This window comes from Barbus barbus, assembly GCF_936440315.1.
Source record: "Barbus barbus genome assembly, chromosome: 23".
Lineage (NCBI taxonomy): Eukaryota > Metazoa > Chordata > Actinopteri > Cypriniformes > Cyprinidae > Barbus > Barbus barbus.
Genome location: NC_136751.1, coordinates 27,683,515 through 27,709,653, shown reverse-complemented (window position 1 = coordinate 27,709,653; position 26,139 = coordinate 27,683,515). Strand labels below are relative to the sequence as shown.

The 26,139-nt window shown below is 34.3% G+C and overlaps 1 protein-coding gene across 1 annotated transcript in view; it reads left to right on the top strand.

The window, feature by feature from the left end:
- LOC306843052 (sucrase-isomaltase, intestinal-like) overlaps window positions 1-26,139 on the top strand; it is a gene marked incomplete at both ends in the record, with an annotated part of 79,934 nt that overhangs the window by 41,706 nt on the left and 12,089 nt on the right. Inside the window, 12 exons of the mRNA XM_079374287.1 lie at window positions 181-271; window positions 365-503; window positions 592-725; window positions 1,572-1,606; window positions 1,863-1,979; window positions 7,972-8,120; window positions 9,307-9,391; window positions 9,802-9,858; window positions 10,028-10,152; window positions 10,416-10,504; window positions 11,356-11,405; window positions 12,027-12,188. Coding sequence (XP_079230413.1) covers window positions 181-271; window positions 365-503; window positions 592-725; window positions 1,572-1,606; window positions 1,863-1,979; window positions 7,972-8,120; window positions 9,307-9,391; window positions 9,802-9,858; window positions 10,028-10,152; window positions 10,416-10,504; window positions 11,356-11,405; window positions 12,027-12,188 — 1,233 coding nt within the window. The remainder of the gene's footprint in view (window positions 1-180; window positions 272-364; window positions 504-591; window positions 726-1,571; window positions 1,607-1,862; window positions 1,980-7,971; window positions 8,121-9,306; window positions 9,392-9,801; window positions 9,859-10,027; window positions 10,153-10,415; window positions 10,505-11,355; window positions 11,406-12,026; window positions 12,189-26,139) is intronic.

The following is a 26,139-nucleotide window of genomic DNA, read 5'->3' as shown; positions in this document are numbered from 1 at the left end:
AAATCTTGTTGTTGATTGTGGAATATGTCCTACTTGACAAAGTCATGGTGAGCTGTGCAAGAACAAGTGAAGGTTTTGCATAGCCACGCCCCCATTTCTGCACTCATTTGCATACGGTCACAGTTTTCTCCTTTGCATTCTTTGAACAATAACCGTGTCATTGTGTTTTGCTTCCTGAAGGACATGAATGAGCCAGCCAGTTTCGTGCATGGCACCGTGGGAGAAAATTGTCTAGGCAATGACGATTTGGAGAATCCTCCATACATGCCCCGTATGTTCCTATGAGTGCACGATGGGCAACATTTACACTTGTATTTAGCACTTTCCATCCAAAATTAATCTTGATGCGTGTGACTTTTCCCAGCGCTGGAGTCCATGCACAGAGGTCTGAACCATAAGACTTTATGCATGAACAGTGAGCAGATCCTGGCCGATGGCAGACGCGTCAAGCATTACGATGTCCACAACTTGTATGGCTGGGCTCACACAAAACCCACTTACGAGTGAGTTTTCTGCTCCTCTGCATTCGCTACTATTTTATTACTCTGTTGTTCTGGAATGAGCTTTATGTTTTTTATGTGTATTTCCCAGTGCATTGCTTAGTACCACTGGAAAGAGAGGTGTCGTAGTTACCCGTTCAACATACCCATCTAGTGGACGCTGGGCAGGACATTGGCTGGGAGACAACTACTCCGCCTGGGACCAGCTTCTGAAGTCCATCATAGGTATGTGTTTGAAGATAAGCATTGCTAGTGATCGTATTTAGTACACTGTTGTTCAAAAGTTTGGGGTCAGTAAGAAATCAGTACTTTTATTCGACAAGGATACATTAAATGAATCACCAGTGACAGTAAATATATTTATAAAATTTAAAAAAAAATATATAATTTAAAAAAATTCTGTTTTTTTTTATTTTCTATATATAAAAGAATCCTGAAAAATAAATGTTTTGTGGCATTTAAAAAAATATTAGGCATCACAATACTGATGCGTTCTGAAGGATCATGTGACACTGAAGACTGGAGTAATGATGCTGAAATTTCACAGATTTTAAAATATATTCAAATAGAAAATAAATGAATACATTTTAATAATATTCCACATTTATTGCATTTTAATTGTATTTTTAATCAAATAAATACAGACTTTGTGAGCATAAGAGACTTCATAACCCAAAACCTTTGAATGGTATTGTATATTAAATGGGAATTAAATGAGAAAGTTTTGCAATGAGAATTTCAATGTATTGGTCTTCTGAGGCATCAAAAATATCCTGACATTTTTTGAATATGGTGCAAGACACATAACCTTGCCTCAGATCATTATAGAGACTTTTCAAAACAGGCCAGTAACAAACCAGCCAGAACACCCTAACATGGCAACAAGCTTTGCATGGGCAATCAGCACATTTGTTTTATATAAAAACTGTTTGTCCTAATCCTTTAGTTTTTGACCCACCTTCCTCATTAAACGTGGTGTTTTATTGAACATCTATAGTACAGTTCAGTGCATTAACTGGATATCTGTATCCATCAAAACCAAACTCCTCTCTCTCTCTTTCTGTCTCTTAGGCATGATGGAGTTCAGCATATTTGGCATCCCTTATGTAAGTGGCTCTCTCGTCCTGCTGCAGCACTTGCTATTGATTTTTCATTTGTGCTTTATTTCCTATCAAACAATGTTTTTAGTTCAGTTGGGTGCATTACACTAGCATGCAGCCATTACACTGCCTCTAGAGTTTATTTATTCATGTTTTGGAGTTGGCTCTTGTTGCCCTGTTTTTACAGAGATCTATATTTGTGTTTCTCTCTCTCTCTATGTCTCTTTTCCCTTCTCATTCTCCCTTTTCGCATGTGTTTCAGACTGGTGCTGATATCTGCGGCTTCTTTAACAGTGCTGAATACGAGATGTGCCTGCGCTGGATGCAGCTTGGAGCTTTCTATCCGTTCTCCAGAAACCACAACACCATCAACATGCCAGTAAGAACACAGCTTTAGAGAAGCTTTATTCATGCATTGGCTTTTTTTATGGACAGATTTTGGATTTTTAGACCAGTGTTAACCAAAACTTGACTAAATCTTATTCTAAGGCTAGGTATGAGGTTAGTTTAATCAGTCAAATTGTGTCAGAGCTCTTTTCCCTTAAAAAGATTTTATGATTTTCATCACATAATCACAATTTTTGGATCTAAAAATGGGGATTTTGATACAGAAATGTAAAAAATTTAAAGTTAATTTATTTATTCTATTTTTTTTATGTGATTTAAAAAAAAAGTCCAACTTTGCTGAGCTTGTTTGCCGGGGTGTACAATATGATTTAAAAACATAATGATAATAATATATAAAAAATATATAAATATTATTATTAAATAAAATATTAAACTAAATAAATATTACTACTACAGAAATGAATATTTAAATGAGAGAAAATAATAACTTCTGATTTTCTTCTTTTCTTATTATTACTAAGTTAAAATATTAAACTAAATAAGAAATATTACTATTGTAATATTTGTAGGGATGCACAATATTGCCCAAAAATGTGTGATTATATATCAGTATGCCTGTTAACAAACAAACAAATAAGCAAATAAATAAATAAATTAGTATCATTATTATTATTAAACTCAATACAAAATATTGCTATTGTAAAATATATAAATTAGTATTTAAATTATAGAAAATAATAATAATAATAATAATTTCTGCTATTCTTATTCTTATTTTTGCTAAATAAAAATATTACTATTGTAATATGTTACTGTAAAATAAAATTAAGAGAAATAATAATAATAATAATAATTATTATTATTATTTAACAGTACAACGTTTATGTCAATTACACCAAGCAATTGTGGTTTTATTTAGCTTAATCATGCTCAGAAAATTGATGGATATGACAGGGGACATGTGGGTCCATTGTACAGCAAACAGTGTGAAACGGACCTTAATTGAGCCTTATATGGCGTTAAGCCTGATAATCAGTGACAGTGAGTGACGGGCATCAAAACAGAGGTTGAAACAAGATAATGTCTCAGTACAGACATCCATGACAACTTCCTACATGAATGCTTGTCTGTATGACGCCCTAAGAGAGCATGAAAATGATCTCTGAATCACTGAGAAAGACAGTAGCTCCAAAACACACGGCGGCAATTGAAAAGGGCCTCCCACACGGGCTCTGAGTAATATCTGGCATCCATAGACAGGTGGGCTGTCAGGTATTCACTCCGGCACTTGTTTAAATTGTGACCTTTGCAAGTCTGGGACCTGTCACAAAAATCCAATAAGCCCGGGGAGTGAGAGGGATCGATATGGTGTGGGGGAAATTCTTCAGTTAATGGACGTGGCAGCTTCGTTGCTAACAGATACATTTGGGGTATAATTAAATACTCAAAGTTATCCAGAACCCTCTTGGGCTTCAGTCATTAAGAAAAAGCTTTGCTAAATGAGTGATTAAACAAAGGACGAACAAACAGAAATAGAATTTGTAGTGGAAATGTAGCCTAAAAATCCTAAAAGAATGTGCACAGAATTAATTGAACAGACAGACAGATTTATTTATTATGTTTGTTTATCAAACTTAATTAAAATGAAATGTATTCATTTATTTAACTTAATTTAAAATAAAACATATTATTAAATTAATAAAAATTTAAAATTATTATATTTAATTTACTATTTGTTCATTTGTTTGTTTAAATGTAACCTTATTTCAAATAAAATAAATGTAATGTTTAATTGAAAATAATTGAAAGTACTGTTTATTTACTTTACTATTTTATTTGATGTGATTAATTGCACAAATGTATTTATTTGTACATTTATTTATTTAATTTAATTTCAAATAAAATAAACTAAATAAATAATAATTAAAAAAAAATATATATATATATACATATATATGTATTTATTTCAATTAGAATACATTTAATTATTAATTATTTGTTTTTATTTACTATGTTTACATTTTACCTTATAAAGAAAATAAACTTAATGTAAAATTTGAATTAAAATAATTTAATTTACTATTTGTTTTATTTTATTATTAGAATCCTTCTTTTATTGTATTGGAATAATGTCTAATGTCTAAATGGTTAAAGAAAAATCTGTAGAGAATTTTTAGGAACTGTAAAATCCATCAGGATTTTCTTTAAATTTCTTTTGCTATCCTACAACATTTATTTTTTTATCCTGCTGGTGATTATAACAGTCCTTTTGGGAAAAGGGTATTGGGAAGTTTTTGTTTTGTGCTATGTTGCAATCATATGAGAATTTATATTACAATCCTTCAGGATTTGTAGCAAATTATGAAAGAAATTGGGGTTGAAAACATAGCGTTTGCTATCTGCTCCCTATCATTTCACTGTCTTTGTCAATAAAACTGGCGAAAAACCAAAAGAGAAAACATTTGTGCAATATTATATGTGCATATTCCTTTGGGATTTGTGCTAGAGTAAAACACAGAAGTAAAAATGCGAACAAAAACGCTTTTAAAATAGCATGAAATGTATTAGTTCTGGTATCTGGTATATCACATTTTCCGCCGGTGCTCTGCCGAGTCATTCACTTGCTCCGGTGTGGATATGTCCTCCGCGTGTCTCAATGACAGTTTCAATAAGAGACCGTCCTCAGCTGGCCTCTACCCCGTGCTGGACGTGTTTATCCCTGCACGTCCTCTTGCTGCTGTAATTACCCCTCCAAGATGTCATTAGCTTTAATGTGGCTGCGCAGGCAAATGGAAGGTCATCCAGAGACAAACGGCAAAGCATGGAGGGCGTCAAGGTGGCCTGAATTAATAAGTGACAGAGAGAAAGACATGTCAGATGGACTAATATTACATTTTTTTAAAGTAATGTGCTCTGACAAGCACTGGAAGTCCTGGATCATGGCTGTATATAGTTTTCATTAATTTTATAAATTAATTTCAGCATTAATTGTAATGTTTTAGTACAAGTAAAATTAAATGAAAGTAAGAAATTATGTGTTGGCAAGTAGCTAAAATAAATGTTTAGTTTTTTTTTCAGTTAATGTTAATTTATAATTAACAGAAAATAATTGTTAATGTTTTGAGTTTTAATTTAATAACCCTCGTCCCACATATTTCACATTTATTATTTTTTCCACAAAAATAAAAATAAAATAATAATTAAAAATAATAAACAATATCAACGTCTCAAAAATCAAGAAATAATCAAGAAAATGTTTTATTTTTATCAAATTAAAAGTTTTTTTAGTAGTAGTAGTATATAAAAAAAAAAAAACTTTTTTTTCAATTTGATTCAAATTAATTTGTATAGCAAGATTAATATTGTTGCAAAATAGCACTTAAGGTCAAAACAATAAACATAGGTTTCTGGTAAAATAATAAAAGAAAATGCATTTAAATAAATAAATAATTTACATACAATTTTAATCTTCGTGTTCAGATCATATTCATATGCAAAACCCATTCTCTTAATTGTATTTTCCAGTTTTAAACTCATTTAAATATCCTTAAAACTAAATCAGTTTACCTAGGAAGTCATACATTTGCAAAGTATTTCTTTAGCAGAAAATTTAGCAGAATATTGTGAAATGCTCAGCTCCCACTACCTGTTTCAGAAGAAACTGTGTTCAAGTTAGCAAAACAAGCTGGTGGGGGTAAATGACAGATGAACAGACACTCACAGAAGTTCAGAAAGACCACCTTATTTGCTCCTAATATCTGGCAAAGTCTTTTGCCAGTGCAAATGTTCCCTCTGATGCCAGCTGCCAGAGAGAGAGAGATACAGAGAGAGATGGGTTTCTGCAGTGCGGCTCATAAGTCTTACGCTCCTGCAAGGGTTTTCAAGTTGGTCCGTCTCTCCATCACACTAAGTCACATGCTAATGGAGTCAGAGGGCAGTACATTTGGAATAATTTGGCTTTTTGTCTACGAGCAGCAGTTGGCTCTAACAGGAGGAAGGTCTAGTTCATTCAAACTCTTTAACACAGAGATATTAGCTTTTCCCACTACATTAGCAGGAGTTTTCACTCCATGAGTGAGAGAGGGGACAAGACTAAATATTCTAGGAGGTCAGAAGGGCAAGAACCATATAAACCTACAATATCCAGTCTGTTAGGCTGCCATCACTATGATTATTATTGTTCAATACTTGAGGTTGGAGTTTTGAACAAATTCAGCTTCACGTAAAAGACTTGTTATTTATATATTTTTTAATCAACATAGTAAAATATTGTTAAATAGCAATACACCATTATTAAAGTTTTAGTAATCGTATTGTTTTTGTAATTTTTTTATAGTAGTTATATATCTATGGTTTTTATTAGTTATTTATTAAATAAACAAATTATTTAGATAATACAAATATTTAATGAAATAATGTTATTAACTGTATCTGTTACATTGTTGTTAGTATAATTGAGATACTATTATAGTTTTTATCTATATTTTCCTAAACTATATATATATATATATATATATGTATATCATTATAGGTTTATTAGTTTTATTAAAATTTTAGTTAATTTATTTTTAGTTGTTTTAGTACATGAAGTAAATGAAAATAAATGTTGTATATGTAATTCAGTAAGATATATATATATATATAACTTTCCTATAGCTCAAATGGTAGAGCATGGCGCTAGCAACGCCAAGATCATGGGTTCGATTCCCAGGGAAAGCAAGAGTTGATAAAAATGTATAAACTGAAACTTGAATGCAATGTAAGTCGCTTTGGATAAAAGCGTCTGCTAAATATGTAAATATATATATATATTCAAGTTAATTTTTTTTTTTTTTTGTTAAATGAAAAAAATAATAAGTTCAGTACTTATAACGTTATTTCCTATTAAAAAAGACTTACTATATATATATATATATATAGTCAGGTTTTTGTTTTTCTTTGAACCTTAAAAACTTTTAATGGACTTGATGAAATCATGTTTATATGCAAAAATCATTTCCCAAAGAGTATCTTTTTTTTGTTTGTTTTCCAGTTCTAAACTCATTTAAATATCCTTTGAGCAAGATAAGTTTAAATAAGCAGCAAAACTGCACAAGATATTAAGGCTCATTTTCAGGGAATTTGTTTAATATACTGTAAGAGTATATTATTTTGAGGCAATGGCATATATTTTTCCACCTCTTTTAACCATAAGCAGGTGAAAATCAATTCAATAACAAGACAAAACTTTGATTTATTCAAGAAACATGCTCTGAAAATGAGCTTTAATATCTCATGCAGCTTGTTTTAAGGACATTTAGAGGAGCTTTTTTTAGGCCTTAGTGTAACATACAGAAACTGTTCTCTCTTCATAAAGTGTTTAGTTCATGTTTAAGTGTTAGCACGCACGCATTAGTGGTCAGACCTGTGAACGTGTGGTACTTGAGAAATAATTATCAGATATAGTTCACCTTTATATCTATGAGCACATTAACTCACACCCACTGCTCTTAACAGCACTCAGACCCACACACAGGCCAGTCCGCTCTCTGTCTGACAGACAATTAGCATTCAGGCTGTACACACACACACACACATGCAGATGAAGAACGAGGTGTACAGTTACGTCTGGATTCAGCGGGACACAGCTGTACAGATTTGGTTTTTGCAAATATGAAATATAGAGCTAAAGTATTTATTCCCATGGTGTCACAATGCATAATGCAGGATGTGTTGTTCCAGATCTAACTGTTTGCAGCTAGATAATAAATAAATCAGTTACTCGAGATATATTACAGAGATAATAAAAAATACAAATAGTTAAATATTGATATTGGTTCATTGATTATATTTCTAATGCTATATATACATATATATATATAATAGTTCCATACAATTAAAAAATATATCACAATAAATAATAAAACTATCCTAGCATGTATAGTGCAAGGAAGGAGAGGTGAGGTTTGCATGAGAATCCATTCAGGTTTTCTTCATCAGTGTTGAATGGCTGTAATCTGATGAGTTTTTGTGATGTTTGACAGAGGCAGGATCCTGTGGCCTGGGGACCGGAGTTTGCTGCTGTGTCTCGTGATGTGATGAACATTCGCTACACCCTCCTGCCGTATTTGTACACACTGATGTACGAAGCCCACGCTCACGGAAACACTGTGGTCAGACCCATGCTGCACGAGTGAGTGTCCGCCATTTACTTGACCCACAAATGAAAATCATTCGCTCACCCTCATACAATTTCAAAATGATAAGACAGAAAAAAAAAACAGTTTTTAAAACACTTTAAAAAATGTATGACTCTGAACATTTTAGAAACGTTTTTTTTTTTTTTGGTTATGCAAACATTAAAGGAACATTCCATTTTAGCAGTTTGCAAGCATTGTGTGACTGTTACTTTTGAATGTTCTCTGAATGTTCAGAAACAAGAAGTAACATTTAAAAACTCTCAAACATTCTACTAAAACATGACAAATGTGTATGGGTCAAAGATGAGATGTCCCATTTTGGTGTCTGCATCTTACAAAAGGGATTATTATATATGCAGACAGCATATTAAATAATGTAAAGTGTCTACTTTAATGCTTCAAATAACTTTTGTGAAAATAAAATGTCAAAATATGGATGAAATAATCTTCCAGTGCATTCAGCATAACAAAAATATGTATATACAAATGAAACAACATACTTATTCTGACCTGTACATGTTAAAATACATAAAAGAATAAGTGATCATATTAAATTTATTTATTTTAAATTATTAAAAACTTTTTGCTGACAAATGGGTAAAACCTAGTGGTTGCTCAGAAAACAAAAAACTAATTAATTAATTAATTAAACCAGACACATTGACGTTACTTGTTTGTAACTTTGAGAGAACTTTGCCAGAACGTTAAGGAAGTTCTGGGAATGTAACGAGGCCTGTAAGTAAATGTTTCCTTTTTGTGTGAAATATCTCTTTAAGACCTTCATTCATGTTCTGCTCCTTCCAAATATATCTTCATTACACCATCTTTTCTTTCTGACACTATTTTCAGTCCATCCTCTCGTTTCAATTACATTTCCCCCAAAGCATCACAGGAATGACTAATCAGAACTTGGACCGAATGCTGTCTCTGTACTGGTCTTATATTCCTGAATCTAATTATTATTATTTTTTTAGCCTGCTTTGATATCACTACTCTGTTGACCTGTTTAACCTTCCTCTTCCGGAATCTGCAGCTTTTTTTTTTTCAGCATCTCAACCTCTGCATGTTTTCATTTCATGCTCTAAACCTCTCCCTTGCTCATTTCTTGTTCTCTCCCTCATGAACTGCATGTACAGTGTTGAGTGGATGATGTTCTCAGTGCGGTGTTCTTTACTGTAGGTTTGTCACAGATGAAAAAACCTGGGGCATTGACAAGCAGTTCCTCTGGGGTCCCGCTCTTCTAATCACACCTGCTCTGGACCCGGTATGAAACACCGTGGCTATATTACTATACTAATGTATACTACATTAGTAATAATTGTAATACTAATTAAAAATAAGTCATTTTTAATATATATATATATATATATATATATATATATATATATATATATATATATATATATATGAATTTAGAACTATTTTTAAATATTTATTTCTTTATGTGAATGTATTGTGTATATAGTAATAGTATACCACATAATTAATGCATTTAAATTATACTACTTATTTTAGTATAAATAAAATATTTTTTTAGGTATTTTATTATTATTATCATTATTATTATTTAGTGTGTGTATATATTCAGTCAGTAAAGAGAGTCTTGCAGTTCTACTTAGTATTGTTTGGGTTGTTGTTTATGATTTTTTTTCTCATTGATTTTGTTTTGTGAAGAACGTTACTGTGGTCAAGGGATACCTGCCAAATGGCATCTGGTACGATTACCACACGGTAAGCTTTTTTTCCAACATGCAAGTAAGCATTTTATTAGTAAGCATTCAAATCTTTATTAGCTTGAAGCTAGCTAATGAAGCTAGCTTCTGAAACAAATTCAGCCTGCGGTACATTGTCCTCTATATATTGGGGTCTCTTATCTGCTTGTATGTGATTTATCATCCAGGGTAAAGCTATAAGTACAGGAGGAGAGTTTGTGGATATGGATACACCGTTAGAGAAAATTAACCTGCACGTGAGAGCAGGCCACATTCTGCCCTGGCAGAAACCAGAGAACAACACACACTACAGGTGAAGTGATGCTGCATCTGTGTTAATACCTCTTTAATGCTTCATTTTGCTATACTTCCATTTTCAAAAGGCTTCTTGCCCCCCAAACACTCAATTTATTTTATTTGTCCATTTTCAATTTTCTCTCTGTGCCTTTAGGAGTTCACTCTGTTGTTTATCAAGCTGAGCAAGTGTCTGAACTCTGAATAATTTTATGTAAATGTGAGTGGTTGCATGTTTATGTGTTGTATGTATGTTTAATGTGTTTTGTTTTATTGTTGTAGTCGTCAGAATCCTCTGGGTCTGATTGTTGCTCTTAATGATGGAGGTGTAGCAAAGGGATCCCTGTTCTGGGATGACGGAGAGGGAATTGGTGAGATTTATGTGGTTTTGTGTCTCTAGGGATGGGAATCATGAGGAATTTAAAGGTTTTGATTTCTCTTGATGTTTCCAATTCCATTAATGATTAATTCAACCCGGTTCATTGGAAATATGTGGAAATACAGCAATTCTGCAAAATGATATTACCTTGCTTCTTGCACCATTTTGTGACATTTTCAAAGTGAAATGTTCAGGGAGTAGCCCTAAAACTGCGTTCATTATTATCCAAAACAGGCAAAGTTGACACTGACAGTGCTTTAAGTTGCTGCAGTTCGGAACTGAAATGTCCAGTGAGTGGTGCTATAAGGTTCATGCTGTATTGCATTTAAAAATAAGATACTGCCTACACTAAACACTTTACTTTTTTTGTGTGTGCAGTGCACTACCATGCAAGTTTACTACATAAGAAAATCCATACATATGGTTAAGTGATGCAAATGTCAAAATGCATGCACTATGGTAAAAGTGTTCTAAGCTCATTACTTAGTTATTTTGTGCAAGGAACTGCATGAAAATAAGTATTTATTAACTGATAATCTTCCCTTACCGAAGGCATGTTTTTTGGAGTTTAGCAAAAATGTACAGTAAGAAGGAACACATATTTCTAATGAGGATATTTTGGATGTATTACTTTTTTCTTGTAGTAAATGCTATTATTGCTGACATATTCTAATTTAAAATCTCATCAGCATTACAAGCAATAAAAGTGTGTTTTTAAAGCGTATTGTTATATATTCATTCTGTATTTGTTTGTGTATGTAGACCATTCTAAAAATCATTTATCACAGTGTTTTATAAATACTTTCTTCTTTTAATCTTTTTTTATTATTATTATTCTTACAGATACTGTTCTGAACAGGCAATATCTCTTGACAACTTTCAATGTCAATGAGGTACGTTACTATGTATTGAAGAAAGCTAAGTGTGCAGTTCTTTCAGTTATTTATTTGGACTGTGGTCATTAAATCCAATAGGGAGTCCAAGATTGTCCATCTCACTTGAAGCCAAACATCTGTGGCCACTCTCTATTTATAAACAAATCCAGATCCAAAACTGTTTCATGCTGTAGCAGCTCAAGGCCACTTGGCCCAGGTCAGAGCTCTCTGGACATCCTGTGGGATTGATGTCGTATTTGCTGAGATTATTTGAGCGGCGGGGAAAACACGGCCCTATGGAGTTGAGAACTGTTTGTAAAACGAGGTCAGACTCAGCTAGGTTGAGTTGTCTCGGCACAGATGTTACATAAATACTGAAACAACTATTTTCTCTTATTATTCATTCTGTTCTAGTAAGATCTAAGTGAGAGAATCTCAAGAAATGGGTCATTTGTCCAATTTTGTTTGCATTGTGACATTACTTTTATGATAATTAAGTGCATTTTCCTCACAAATATTTATTACTGTAATATATCTGGATGTTTTAATGTCAGCAATTATCATTTGCAATAGCATTTTTGCTTAAAATGTAAATGGGCATGTGTGGGTAACAGCTGTGCTGTGTGATTATGTTTATAGCGTAGTCTTACCAGTGTGGTTTCCGTAAATGGGCTGGCCTTGGCCGACAGACTGACCCTGGGTGTCGTGAGGGTTTGGGGTGTAACAAACCGTGTCACTCGGGTTACCATCAAAGTGGACGAGAACCCTGAAGTCGATTTGGGATTCACATATAACTCTGAGGTGAGGTGGTTCATGCAAACATATACCTTAGCCATTTATATACCGTTCATACAGTCAGAACCACTCATACAATTATGAGAAATGGTACCTTTTATATGGACAAGAGCTGTTGCTTAAAACATACAAATTTATTTTAAATTATTCCATTGGTATTCCATATAGCCATTGGTGAGCAAGTTATGTAATGCTAAATGTAGCTTTTGTTTCTGTATTCTGTATAAAACTGCATTTTTAACTCTCTCTTCTTTTCCCTTAGATTCAAGGAGTGGAAATTGATGCAACATCACAATCTCACACCATCGGAATGCCTTTCACAATAACATGGACCACAGAATAATTAATGGACAAGTCTACAGAGATGTGCTTGAGCCAAGAGCAATCGCCTGATTATTTCTGTTTATTTATGAATGTTCAGTTAACCTAGTAATTTATTTATCATTTCTTCTGGAAGCTTTTTATGGTACATATCATCTGGATTTAAAATATGATTTTTTTTTTGGTTTGGATCTCATATTAGAAATTATTACTGGTTGTGCAACTTCAGGCCCAACTTGAAAGTCTGAATCTGTAATGCCAGCCATTTGGGAAGTGAGAATATAATGATAACCCTTAATTATCGACAATCACAGCTTTTTAACGAGAAAACCTCTCAGCGGCGGCTACCTGCTGGGCGAGCTTCACGCACGACTACAGTTTGAAGTAATGATACAATAATCAATTATTCATTCTACAGTAAACATAATGATATCAATTAAGCAATGGAGACTGTAAATTGATTTCTGCTCTAATTGGCAATCATGGCGAGCTGGAGAGATGGACGCCGCGGGGAAGAGGGCGGGAAGGGTGTGCCTTCGATATTTAGAAGCTAGCCAAAAACAATGATAATTGAGGAGCTTTTTTTATCCGAGTGTGAAACAGGATGGAACCGTTCTGACTGAGACTTTAATTATTTGGGTTTTCTATTATGTGAAAGGGGTCTATCCAGAATACAGAGCTTGTATTTAATTAGCCAAGAACAGCGGTCCTGCTTTCCAGGGGTTTTACAAGAAAAAGAGTAGTTTTCCTTCTCTAGTCAGGCAGTGAGGAAACACACATGAAAATCAATTCATGACGTTTATACAAGGTTTCAAACTTCTGTGTTATAAAATCGGTTCTGTTAATTTTGCCATTAGAAGTTAAACGCTGTCCATTAAGCGATATATGAAAGAATAATACAGCTGTAACATGGAGAAACATTTTATAACTGCAATAAACTGATTTAAACCTCAGGAAGCCTGTGACTGATTTGACTTGCTGATTTTATGGTAATATTTGCTTTAATCTCTGAAGAAACTTTCTTTTGTTTCTTTCCTGCACGCACGCAATCCAGACATCAGTCAAAAGTCAGGTGCATTAAAACAATCAATCTGATTCAAATAAATCAAAAACAGACAGAGAATGTAGTCTTGATTTAACCAACCCTCCAAACAAAGACTGGGATTGAGAGGAAAGTACTCATGAAAATAAATAAAATAGAGGGAAACAACAAAAATACGACATGAAAGATGAAACGCACACTCAAGTGACTTCAAAGCATCGACATGTGATTGTGAGTGTTTGCGATGTCTGTATGCTGGAATACATTAGACAAAACATGGATTAGGGACAAAAGCGCAAAGAAAACATTGACGCGCACTGATCCAGAACACTAACGCTTTGTGTTAACACAGGTTACAGATGTGACATGATTTCATGTGAATGTCAGTCTGTGTCTCATGTTTCCCCCTCCTCTCGTGTCCATATTTGGCCTTCCTGTTCCTGTCCTCGTTCCCTGTTCATTAGTTGATTAGTCCCTAGCCCTGTTTAATTACTCCGCCCCTGTTTCTGTTCTTCCTCTTTGATTTCCTTGTGTTCTTAAGCCCTGTGTTTCCCTGCCCCTGTGTTTGGTCTGATCGTCTTCACGTTGATTTCAGTGTCTCCCGCGATCCCTGAGTTTGTTTAATAAGAGTCTTTTCGTTATTGAATATGTTCCTCGCCTCGTCGTTCCCTGTGTCCGTGTGGATCATGACAGTGAAATATTAAAACATAGAATTATATCTGGAGTTTTGTGAGGAAGAATAATGTGTTTTTATGATCAATGATTAACTTTCTCAATTTGATTGTGCAAATTTAAGAGAAATCTACAAATATAGTCTTAGTATGATTATGATCTCACTTGAACAGCACACAATTTAATTGGTGAATTAAAAGCACTTATATATAAAATATTTTACAGCTTTTATGAATCTTAATAATAAATATAATTGTAATTTTAAAATGGTATAAAATTAAATAGTTATAATTTATAATATAACACTTTATTGTATAATAGTTTGTTAATATGAAAAACATAATTATATTAATTATATTATATTACAATATTGTATTATTTCATGTTAAATCATTGCATTTTTATAATAGAATAGAATAGTTTGTATATGTAAAATGGCACATGCATTCGATGAAATGCATTCAAAGAGCTTGTGTGAAAAGTTTGCTGAAAGACTACAGTTCCCCCAATGCAACCATCCATGACCAACCAAATGAGATACGCTGTTTGGTCTGAAATGGCTTCCGCTGTTTTCGCTCCACAACAGTCCGTGAGATTGAATGGGATTCCAGTTGGCAGTTTAAATCACAGGGTTTGCCAAGAGACCCATTTCATTAATAAGTGAAGCACAGCACCTGACATAATGGCACTCAGAGCATCAGTTAAGAAAGTGTTGTGCAAAGTCAACCGCCGCTGTGGACGGACATCGAGCGCACGAGGCCAGAGCTAAACGCTGCTTTAATTAATACACACATCTGCTGTCCTCACAGAGCCGCAAGGTGTGTCACAGGTGAGCAATCAGTGTTACCATCATTTCAGCAGATTGCACTGTTCATAAACATAAAATATGAATCTTTTAATGGGCTGACATTCATTGGGAGATTTCTAAAGACAATCAGGACAATTTATAGAGCGACGGTTCATGCCAGTTTCTCGCTTCATTTCACTTTCCCCTTCATCCACGTCTAAACTGTGTTTAAGCTTTAGACCTGTGAAGTCCATTTGGATTCATCATTTGTAGACAGATTTGTGTGGTTTGCATCTGATCTTGCAAACAAAACGTCAGCAAAAGTTAGAAATGCCACTTTGACTGAAGTAAAATAACTTTAAGCTGAAGTACTAAAATTACTAAAACTACAAATGTAATAAAATAAATACAAGCTAAACACCAATATTGTTAAGTTGAAGTACTAAAATTATTATTAAAAATAGAAATTAAAATAAATTAAAGTAAAAAATAAATATTTTCAAATTTTGCATAACGTAATACATTACTAAACTTACATAATTTATTAAATTAAATATTTTGAAATTTAGGTTGAAGGTCTAAAGTTACAAAATAAAAATAAATTAAAGTTAAATAGAAATATTTTTACATTTAGTGTCATGGTGCACACAGCAAGGAGGAACGAGGAACACGAGATGAGGATGTAAACTCAAATAACAGTCTTTAATCAAATCCAGGCAAGGCAGGGCAGGGCAGACACAGACACCAGGGAGTAACGAGTAGACCTGATGACACGAAACTGAACAGACAGGAACTTAAATACACAGGCTAATTACACAAACACAGCTGGAACAGAATTAACTAAATATCACACTAGACGAGGACAGGAAACAAACCAAATATGGACACAAGAGGCGGGAATACATGACACACAGGAAAGAGGACTGACATTTAGGCTAACTTGAAAACTAAAATTAGTAAACTTAAATGGAAAGAAATAGAAATACAAAACCGATTCCAAAAAAGATGGGACACTGTACAAATTGTGAATAAAAATGATTGAATGCAATGATGTGGAAATTTCAAATTTCAATATTTTATTCAGAATACAACATAGATGACATATCAAATGTTTAAACTGAGAAAATTTATAATTTTAAGGGAAAAATAAGTTTATTTTAAATTTCATGGCATCAACACATCTCAAAAAAGTTGGGACAAGGCCATGTTTACCACTGTGTGGCATCCCCTTTTCTTTTTATAACAGTCTGCAAACGTCTGGGGACTGAGGAGACAAGTTGCTCAAGTTTAGGAATAGGAATGTTGTCCCATTCTTGTCTAATACAGGCTTCTAGTTGCTCAACTGTCTTAGGTCTTCTTTGTTGCATCTTCCTCTTTATGATGCGCCAAATGTTTTCTATGGGTGAAAGATCTGGACTGCAGGCTGGCCATTTCAGTACCCGGATCCTCCTTCTACGCAGCCATGATGTTGTAATTGATGCAGTATGTGGTCTGGCATTGTCATGTTGGAAAATGCAAGGTCTTCCCTGAAAGAGACAACGTCTGGATGGGAGCATATGTTGTTCTAGAACTTGGATATACCTTTCGGCATTGATGGTGCCTTTCCAGATGTGTAAGCTGCCCATGCCACACGCACTCATGCAACCCCATACCATCAGAGATGCAGGCTTCTGAACTGAGCACTGATAACAACTTGGGTTGTCCTTGTCCTCTTTAGTCCGGATGACCTGGCGTCCCAGTTTTCCAAAAAGAACTTCAAATTTTGATTCGTCTGACCACAGAACAGTTTTCCACTTTGCCACAGTCCATTTTAAATGAGCCTTGGCCCAGAGAAAACGCCTGCGCTTCTGGATCATGTTTAGACATGGCTTCTTTTTTGACCTATAGAGTTTTAGCCGGCAACAGCGGATGGCACGGTGGATTGTGTTCACCTACAATGTTTTCTGGAAGTATTCCTGAGCCCATGTTGTGATTTCCATTACAGTAGCATTCCTGTATGTGATGCAGTGCCGTCTAAGGGCCCGAAGATCACGGGCATCCAGTATGGTTTTCCGGCCTTGACCCTTACGCACAGAGATTGTTCCAGATTCTCTGAATCTTTGGATGATATTATGCACTGTAGATGATGATAACTTCAAACTCTTTGCAATTTTTCTCTGAGAAACTCCTTTCTGATATTGCTCCACTATTTTTCGCCGCAGCATTGGGGGAATTGGTGATCCTCTTGCCATCTTGACTTCTGAGAGACACTGCCACTCGGAGAGGCTCTTTTTATACCCAATCATGTTGCCAATTGACCTAATAAGTTGCAAATTGGTCCTCCAGCTGTTCCTTACATGTACATTTAACTTTTCCGACCTCTTATTGCTACCTGTCCCAACTTTTTTGGAATGTGTAGCTCTCATGAAATCCAAAATTAGCCAATATTTGGCATGACATTTCAAAATGTCTCACTTTCAACATTTGATATGTTATCTATATTCTATTGTGAATAAAATATAAGTTTATGAGATTTGTAAATTATTGCATTCCTTTTTTATTCGTAATTTGTACAGTGTCCCAACTTTTTTGGAATCGGGTTTGTAATTTAAGTTGAAGTTGAAGTATTGAAATTACTAAAAGTAAAATAGATAAATCTAAATAGAAATATTAAAAGAAAAACAACACAAAACCACATTTTAAAGAACAAATGACTAAAACGTAACCAAAATTTAAAATTAATATGTGGTTCCTTGGTGTCCATCACAGACACACACACACACACACACACACACACATATATATAGTGATATTAAAATATTACTATTGTATATAATATCAAAATAACACTGGTTTCACGGTGCATTAAATAAAGTTAACATACAACTATTTAAATTCATATTAAGATTATTAAATGCTGTAGATGACATTATAGTAAAGTGTTACCATTTCATTTACAATTAATTTGTTGGAATATTGTTTCAAAGTCACTCACAGTAAAAGTTCACACCAAAACTCTTGAAAAATCTGAATAATCAATTATAAATATTGAATATTATTATTTTTGGCACAACATGTGTTGCATAATCATCTGTGAACAAATCAGTGATTAATGTTCATAATATATCCGTTTTCATTATTTTATTTCATTTTATTTCCGGTTTATAACCCTTTATCAATGTTTAAAGTTTCTCTGAATGTAGCTTTGTAGATTTGTTTGTGTTTAAAGTGAAATAATCATTGACACCTGTATTCTGAAGGTTAAAGACAGGAACATTGTTTATTAGATGTGTCAGAAATGTGTAGACAGGATCAATCAAATCCACCCACAACAGATGCGTAAATACAGAAACGAACCATTAAATTGGTGAAATTTCACTAAAGACACGATCATGATCATTTAAATAATTGCTAAACATCATTTTAGTGCACATATTCTAGACTCTTCTAATAAAGTATTGTTGCTTCCTCACTAAGCATCTTAATCGACCTTCATCTCCTCTCAGAAACACTAATAAAGCTTTGTGCTTTTTGAATCAAACCACAAGTAGTTGGATGAGCAAAATATTAGTTTTATATCATCGCAACGGTATGAATCATATTATAGTACGTATGTCAAAGCAAATTCACCAGACATTTCCGGCTGAATGATATTAGTATTTTTGTGATTGTTTTAGTATTATTGAGATAATATGTGTCTTTTCTATGTAATATTATGTTTTCTTTTTTTTTTTTTTCAGTATAGTAATATGTAGCCAGATTTGTTAAGTTTAGTTTCTAATAAATAATAATAAAAAAACTGTATATAATCTTCAGTTTTATTTTTAGTTATTGTAGTACTAAAACTAAACTAAATGAAAATGATATATGTATATATATATATATATATATATATATCGAGTGCACGAAAAAGGATGATGAATATATATATACATGAAAAATGAAAATTATATATATATACAGGTATATATATATATATATATATATATATATATATATATATATTTGTAATTTTTGCTAACTATAATAACCTCGGTTGATTGTGTGTGTGTTTATATATACATATATATATATATATATATATATATATATATATATATATATATATATATATATGGTTTAGTTTACTGTAAAAGCCCTGCTGAATGGTCTAATGTTGAGTTCAGTCCAGCTAATGGATCTGTAAACTTTCAGGTTTCTTTTATTTCAGGTGTAATTGAGTGGGAATATGAGGAGACGTTATCGATCTGTATTTCGGCGGTGCGGTTAAAGCGAGGTCATGCCGGCCGGAGAGCGAGGTTGAGGTAATTTGGGTGTCATCGGGACGTCTGGAGCAGATCTGGTGAAAGGCCTGCAGTCTGGCAATGACTCTCGCTTACTTGCATTTGTTTAAGTGCTATTTGGCCTTAACTGGAGAGACTGCGAATGAACAGCGGCTCATAAAACATCACCTTTGCCTTCTGGAGCGTCCAGCTGTATGCCAGTCATCAGCTTCCAGGAGCTCTTGTTATTCCAGACATGTGCGATAGTGCGATGGATCAGGTGGCTAAGATAATAGTTTTATTCAGGGAAGACATTTTCTTCCCTGATTGTGAGACTGAAATTTATAGTGGTGCTTCTGATAGCAAGATGGAATTGGTGCTTCAGAAAAAAAGCATATGATTGTATTTTTATGCATTATGAAATTGTATGTGACTATTTAAATAATCACTCTACACTACATATTTTATATATAGGCTGTATTTTGCAGAGGAAAGAGAAAGAGTAATGAAGAGAATGAGGAAAGATACTAACAATTCACAATTTTGTGATTTTTATCTTTCTTGAATGTGTTAAAAAAATATATATATTATGTGTGTGTGTGTGTGTATATATATATATAAGCATAGTATGTTAATACCCCATATCCTCTTGCTTAAATAAGCATGTGGTAATTATGCCAATTTATGCAATTTAATTCCATTCTTTTATTAATTTATTTAAAAAAAAGAAAAGTCTTCATTTTTTGCAGCCTCAAATTCAGTGCAGTGAGTTGGAAAATGTCTTAAAACTTAAAAATGACATTGTTTCCTGTACATTCATCACACTGTAAATGGAAGGTCATGTCGAGAGCATTGTATTGTGGGAACGGTTTCTCCTGCAGTGTGCTCTGATTGCATACTACACACACTGGCAAATGCAGCAGGTCATCTGAATATTTCATGCAGAAAGTTGGCATACTGTGTACTGCTTGAGGATGAGGAGGGACTAGATGACATTCTGATTGTTTATTTGTTAAAAGGAAGCATCATGCTGTATGAAGTGTTAGTCCAACAGATTTAATGGAGCGTTTAGGCAAGTATAATAATTTGCTTCGGCGAGGCATGCATGACTCAGTAGTATTGGGTAATGGAATTAGCCGTGGCTTTGATCAATATGAGATGTATTTGGATCGGCCAAAGGCCACAGATCTCCAAAGAGCCAATTTTTGTACACACAAACAAGAAGTGTTAGCTTCTTGTTAGATCTGCTCTGACAGATTTATCTGTTTTAACCCAATATACAACTAATACAGCAGCTGTTCAAAAGCCAAAGCACCGAGGACAGAATCGCTCTCAAGTTCAAGTTCAAGTATATTTGTATAGCGCTTTTTACGATGCAAATCGTTGCAAAGCAGCTCTACGGGAAATTAGGTTTCCACTATATATGTATATATTGCAGAACCTTAATATATTTAACTTATGGCAAAATTTGGTAATTCTGTATGTTGTCTGAGCGTTGGCATCCTCTGAGGGGTTGGCATTATTTTTTCTCAGGTGTTCGGTCATCTCAGATCATTTAAGGGTTGGATCCAGACTGAAGCTTCTGTAATTCCTAGTTACCACGGGATGTTAATCAGAGAAACAAATAGAGACATAATTAGTGTAGCTGCTGTTCCATCTAAGCAAAAATGATTTGTTCTACCCAAGCTAAAGAATAATAATAATGTACATTTGATCAGATATAACTGCAGTACAAGATTATAAAATGCATGATGTGAATGCTTGGCTAAAGAGATGTGTCTTTAATCTAGATTAAAATAGATAGAGTGGGTCTGAACCCCGAACGTTATCAGGAAGGCTATTCCAGAGTTTGGGATCCAAATGTGAAAAAGTTCTACTTCCTTTAGTGGACTTTGCTATCCAAAAGTCCAGAGTTTTGCGACTTTAGGGAGTGGGTTGAATTGTAGCGTGGTAGAAGACGAGTTAGGTATGCAGGAGCTAAACCGTTTAGGGCCTTATAGGCAAGTAATAATATTTTGTAAATTCATAAACTCATTATTATTAAACTGTGAGGGAATATTTAGATCGGGTGGTGTCTGTTTATTTGTTAATCTAGCCACTGTGCTAAATAAGAACCTTGGATTGTTTTGGTTATTATCTATGAGTTTCCGGATATGCCTGTCTATAGCTGGACATACTGTTTTTCCACGCAATTCTAAAAACTTCTAAGTTAGTTTTTCTCCATTTGCGCTCAAGATTACGAGTTTCTTTCTTGAGAGAATGGGTATGACTGTTGTACCATGGCGCAGTACGTTTTTTAAATGTTTCACACACACACACACACACACACACACACACACACACACACACACACACACACACACACACACATACACACACACACACACACACACACACACACACACATATATATATATATATTTGATCAAGTAAACGCAGCCTTGGTGAGCAGAAGATCCTTCTTTTAAAAACTTATATAATACCTTCTCATACATTTTTATATAAAACTGCAACATATTACAGATTTATGGCTTTTTCTGAGCATTGGTTTGTTTTATCTGTCTCTTCTTGGGAAATTGCTTCTGATTGAACTAATGCTATGCGTCAGATATCGATATGGAAATGTATTGAAGAATGACTTGTGTCTGTGCAAGTGAATAAGGATTTGTCACAGTCATGTGCAATCCAGAGCACTGTTTCCTTCAGCGCACACATGAAACAGATGTTCATTTATCTCAGTGGTCATTAAAAACTCTTTCTTCTTCCCAAGCTCTTTCTTACTAATTTTAGGCCAAGTTTAGCTGCTGACCCAAATGTTACTCTGTCATGTACAATCGGTCAAATCTGTCCTCCATACTGAGCCACTAATATTGTAATGAAACATTACTTAAAGGGTTACTCCACCCCAAAATGAACATTTTGGCATTAATCAATTACCCCCATGTCGTTCCAAACCCGTAAAAGCTTTGTAAATCTTCGGAAGATATTTTAGATGAAAACCGGGAAGCATGTGACTGTCCCATTGACTGCCAAGTAAATAATACTGTCGAGTCCCAGAAAAGTATGAAAAGCATCGTCAGGATAGTCCATCTGCCATCGCTGGTTCAATCTGAATTTTATGAAGTGACTACAATACTTTTTATATTTTTTGTAGAAACGAATTACACCTGAATACTTTTTGTATCCACTGAACGCAAACTGCGTACGCTCTTCTGTATTAGCTGCAACACAAGGATACGTATTCTACGTGTATTTATGCTTTGATCTGAACGAAAATAGCGCATCCTTGTGTTGCGGCTGATACAGAAGAGTGTATGCAGTTTGCATTCAGTGGATACAAAAAGTATTCAGGTGTAATTAGTTTCTACAAAAAATTCAAAAAGTATCGTTATTTTTATTTTCTTTGCATACAAAAAGTATTCTCATCGCATCATAAAATTGAGATTGAGCTACTGACAGCAGATGGACTATTTTGATGGGGGGGGGTTATACTTTTCTGTGCCTTGACAATGTTATTTACTTAGCAGTCAGTGGGACAGTCACAAGCCTCCCGGTTTTCATCTAAAATATCTTAAATTGTGTTCCGAAGACTAACAAAGCTTTTACGGGTTTGGAATGACATGGGGTGGAGTAACCCTTTAAAGAGAGGCGCTTTTAGTTTGTGTTATCTTGCATGTGTTGCACATGGAGCAAAAAAAAAAAAAGAAGAGAATGAGAGAGGATGACATTTAATTTCTTGTGCCTCACTTTAAGCCTGTTGTCCTGTTTGAATAACATATAACTCCTTTACATATTTCATTGTTGAGCCATTGTCAGCTTTCATGTCTCAGTTGAAATTCTACCCTCTAAAGCAAAAGAGGAAAATTTCATATGCGTCCAACAAATCAACATATGACTAAATTCGGTTCCATATTTTATTCATCATCGAGCAGTTAGCAAATGAAAGAAGTGACGCGGTTGCAAATGGAAGGGCTGAGAGATTGTGTGCCTTGATTTTAAGCAGCAGTTGAAATGTAGTGTCCTCTGGGCCTTGTGCATTATTCAAGTGAACATCTTTTTCCCCTCAATAGGGATGACAGGGACACATAGAGTGGCTAGAAAACATCATTTAAAATATAAATGACTGTGTGATTTATCTGTTTGTTTGTGTGTGTGTGTGTGTGTGTGTGTGTGTGTGTGTGTGTGCATGTTTATGTGGTTTATGAGGACACAAATGTGTATAATGTCATGGGTATGACAGAGGTATTACAATATGAAGGTGGTTTATGAGGACACTGCCTATGTCCCCGTAATTCAAAAGGCTTAAAAAACATACTAAATGGTGTTTTTTTGAAAATCTAAAAATGCACAAAGTCTCCTGTGAGGGCTAAGTTTAGGTGTAGGGTTGGTGTAGGGCAATAGCACACACAGTTTGTTCAGTATAAAAACCATTACGCCTATGGAGAGTCCCCATAAACCACAAAAACCAACATCTGTGTGTGTGTGTGTGTGTGTGCGTGCATGTTAGTCTTGGATTTATTAAAATTATCAAATAATCAACCAAATAATGCACCTTGTGCTACATGATCTCATTAGCATTCAATGTAAGTTGATGTTTGTATATTTTGGTAGACACTGATTTAGGTTTTTCTTTATTATTAATATTATTTTCTTTCTTTATTTATTTATTTTTTGATGTACACAAATTTTAGCATTTTCAGAATCACAATCAGAATCAGAATGAGCTTTATTGGCCAGGTATGTTTACACATACAAGGAATTTGTTTTATTGACATTTCCCAGTTATTACAGACAGTTTCCTTATGGATCTCAGTGGAGCCTCTCAGACAGTTTGTTCAGGCATCAGCTCAGTGTGAGGAGGGAGCCGCTGTCCGTGGTGCTGAATTGCCGGTTGTGTTGTCTGAAGCGGAGATTACCTTAAACCCTACTGACTGACTGACTGACACATATCAAGGCAAGGTGCTGATCTGGCAATTCCAGCTTGCTGAGAGGCTGGAGTATCTCTTTGCCCGTATTGTTGTGTAAGGACAGATATCTGAGTGATCGAGAGCTTTTTGCTATTGCCTGTTGCTCCAATCCACAAGAAAAAAAAAGCAAACTCTTGTAATCTTCTCCCTCTTTCTCTGTCTCTCTCTCTATTTTTACTCGGCCAGCATGCACTGTCAAACTAATCCTCTTTGGTTTTGAAGTTTGCACTTTCTGTGACTTCTGAAACAACCTCACATTCTGGCATTAGATCCATGCATGCAGAAATAAAAATATGAGAATGTGAGAAGAGAAATAACAACTGATGGACAGAACAGAAGATATGAAAAGATGACAAGGAGAGGAATGGTCAGTTAGCTGGGTGAAGCCAGAAATTTTAAGCAAGCAATAAAACAAATGAAATTGCATTGATCTATATATCTTTACAGTAATGAGATTGATCTTTGGATGATAAAGTATTCCTAATTTTAATGAAATAAATAAATAAATACATTTATAAATAAATAAATAAATGTTTGATGTGAGCTAGTGGGGCTCTGCTGTTTCTTTTTTTTTTCTTTTTTAAATGTCCTTCTGAATATATGTAACATTAAAATAATTTTTAATTCTGACAGACTGTTAATCATTTAGTCTAAGACTTCAGCTTTGCAATAAAAATATTTCACTGGCTAATTTCTTAATTAGTGTGAGGAGTGTACATAAAATCAAACTTTTATTATGTGCTATTTAGTTTTCACAGAAATATCAATGATTACTTTACATCAATATTTTACTTCACATTTCAATTAAGAAATTAGTCACTAACCTATTTTAATTGCAAAACAAAGTCAAATATTGAACCTTATTTATTGAAGCTTCTATTTATTTTCCATTACAGTGATGAGATTGGGGTGAGAAATTGTGCTTGATTTTTTTTTAAATAAAGGCAGAATTTAAATAAATTATTTAATTAAGATTTTTTTTTTTTTTAATCTTGACAAATGGTCTGTCATTTGGTCTAAGAGAAGTCAATATTTGCAATAAAATATCTCATAGTGTCTAATTTCTTAATTAGTGTGAGGAGCAGGCGATATATAATGAAAGTATGACCACAGCCATATCACCCTGTAGCCCAAGACTGGTTGCCCACTGAATCTAAGCAGGGTTGAGCCTGGTCAGTACCTGGATGGGAACCTCCTGGGAAAACTAGGTTGCTGTTGGAAGAGGTGTTAGTGAGGCCAGTAGGGTTGCTCGCCCTGTGGTCTGTGTGGGTCCTCCTAACGCCTCAGTATATAGTGACGGAGACAATTTACTGTCAAAAAGCACAGTCTTTCGGATGAGACTTTAAACCGAGGTCCTGACTCTCTGTGGTCATTAAAAATCCCATGGCACTTCTCCTAAAGAGTAGGGGTGTAACCCCTGGCCAAATTCCCTCCACTGGCCCTTGTCAATCCTGGCCTCCTAATAATCCCCATCCACTTGATATGACTCTCTCTCCTCTCCACCTGTAGCTGGTTTGCGGTGAGCGCAGTGGCGCTGTTGTGCTGTGGTTGCCGTCACATCATCCAGGTGGATGCTGCACACTGGTGGTGGTTGATGAGATACCCCTTCATGATTGCAAAGCGCTTTGGGTGAACAGCAATACACAATAAAAGTGCTATATAAATAATATATAATAAAAATTTATTTATATTTAAAAGTTGATTTTATTTAGTTTTCATGGTGAGGGTTCATTACCCAACATCCAATTAAAACATTTAGTGTGCACTGAAATATTGATACTTTACTACACATTTCATTATAATTTCATGCTACTATCAGCATAATTTTCTTGCAGGCAAATAGAAGGTCTTATATCTTTGTCTTTTTTCCAGGTTTTGTGAGATTTACTCAGCTAAAGGTGAGCTCAGGAATCAGACGTGAGAGAAA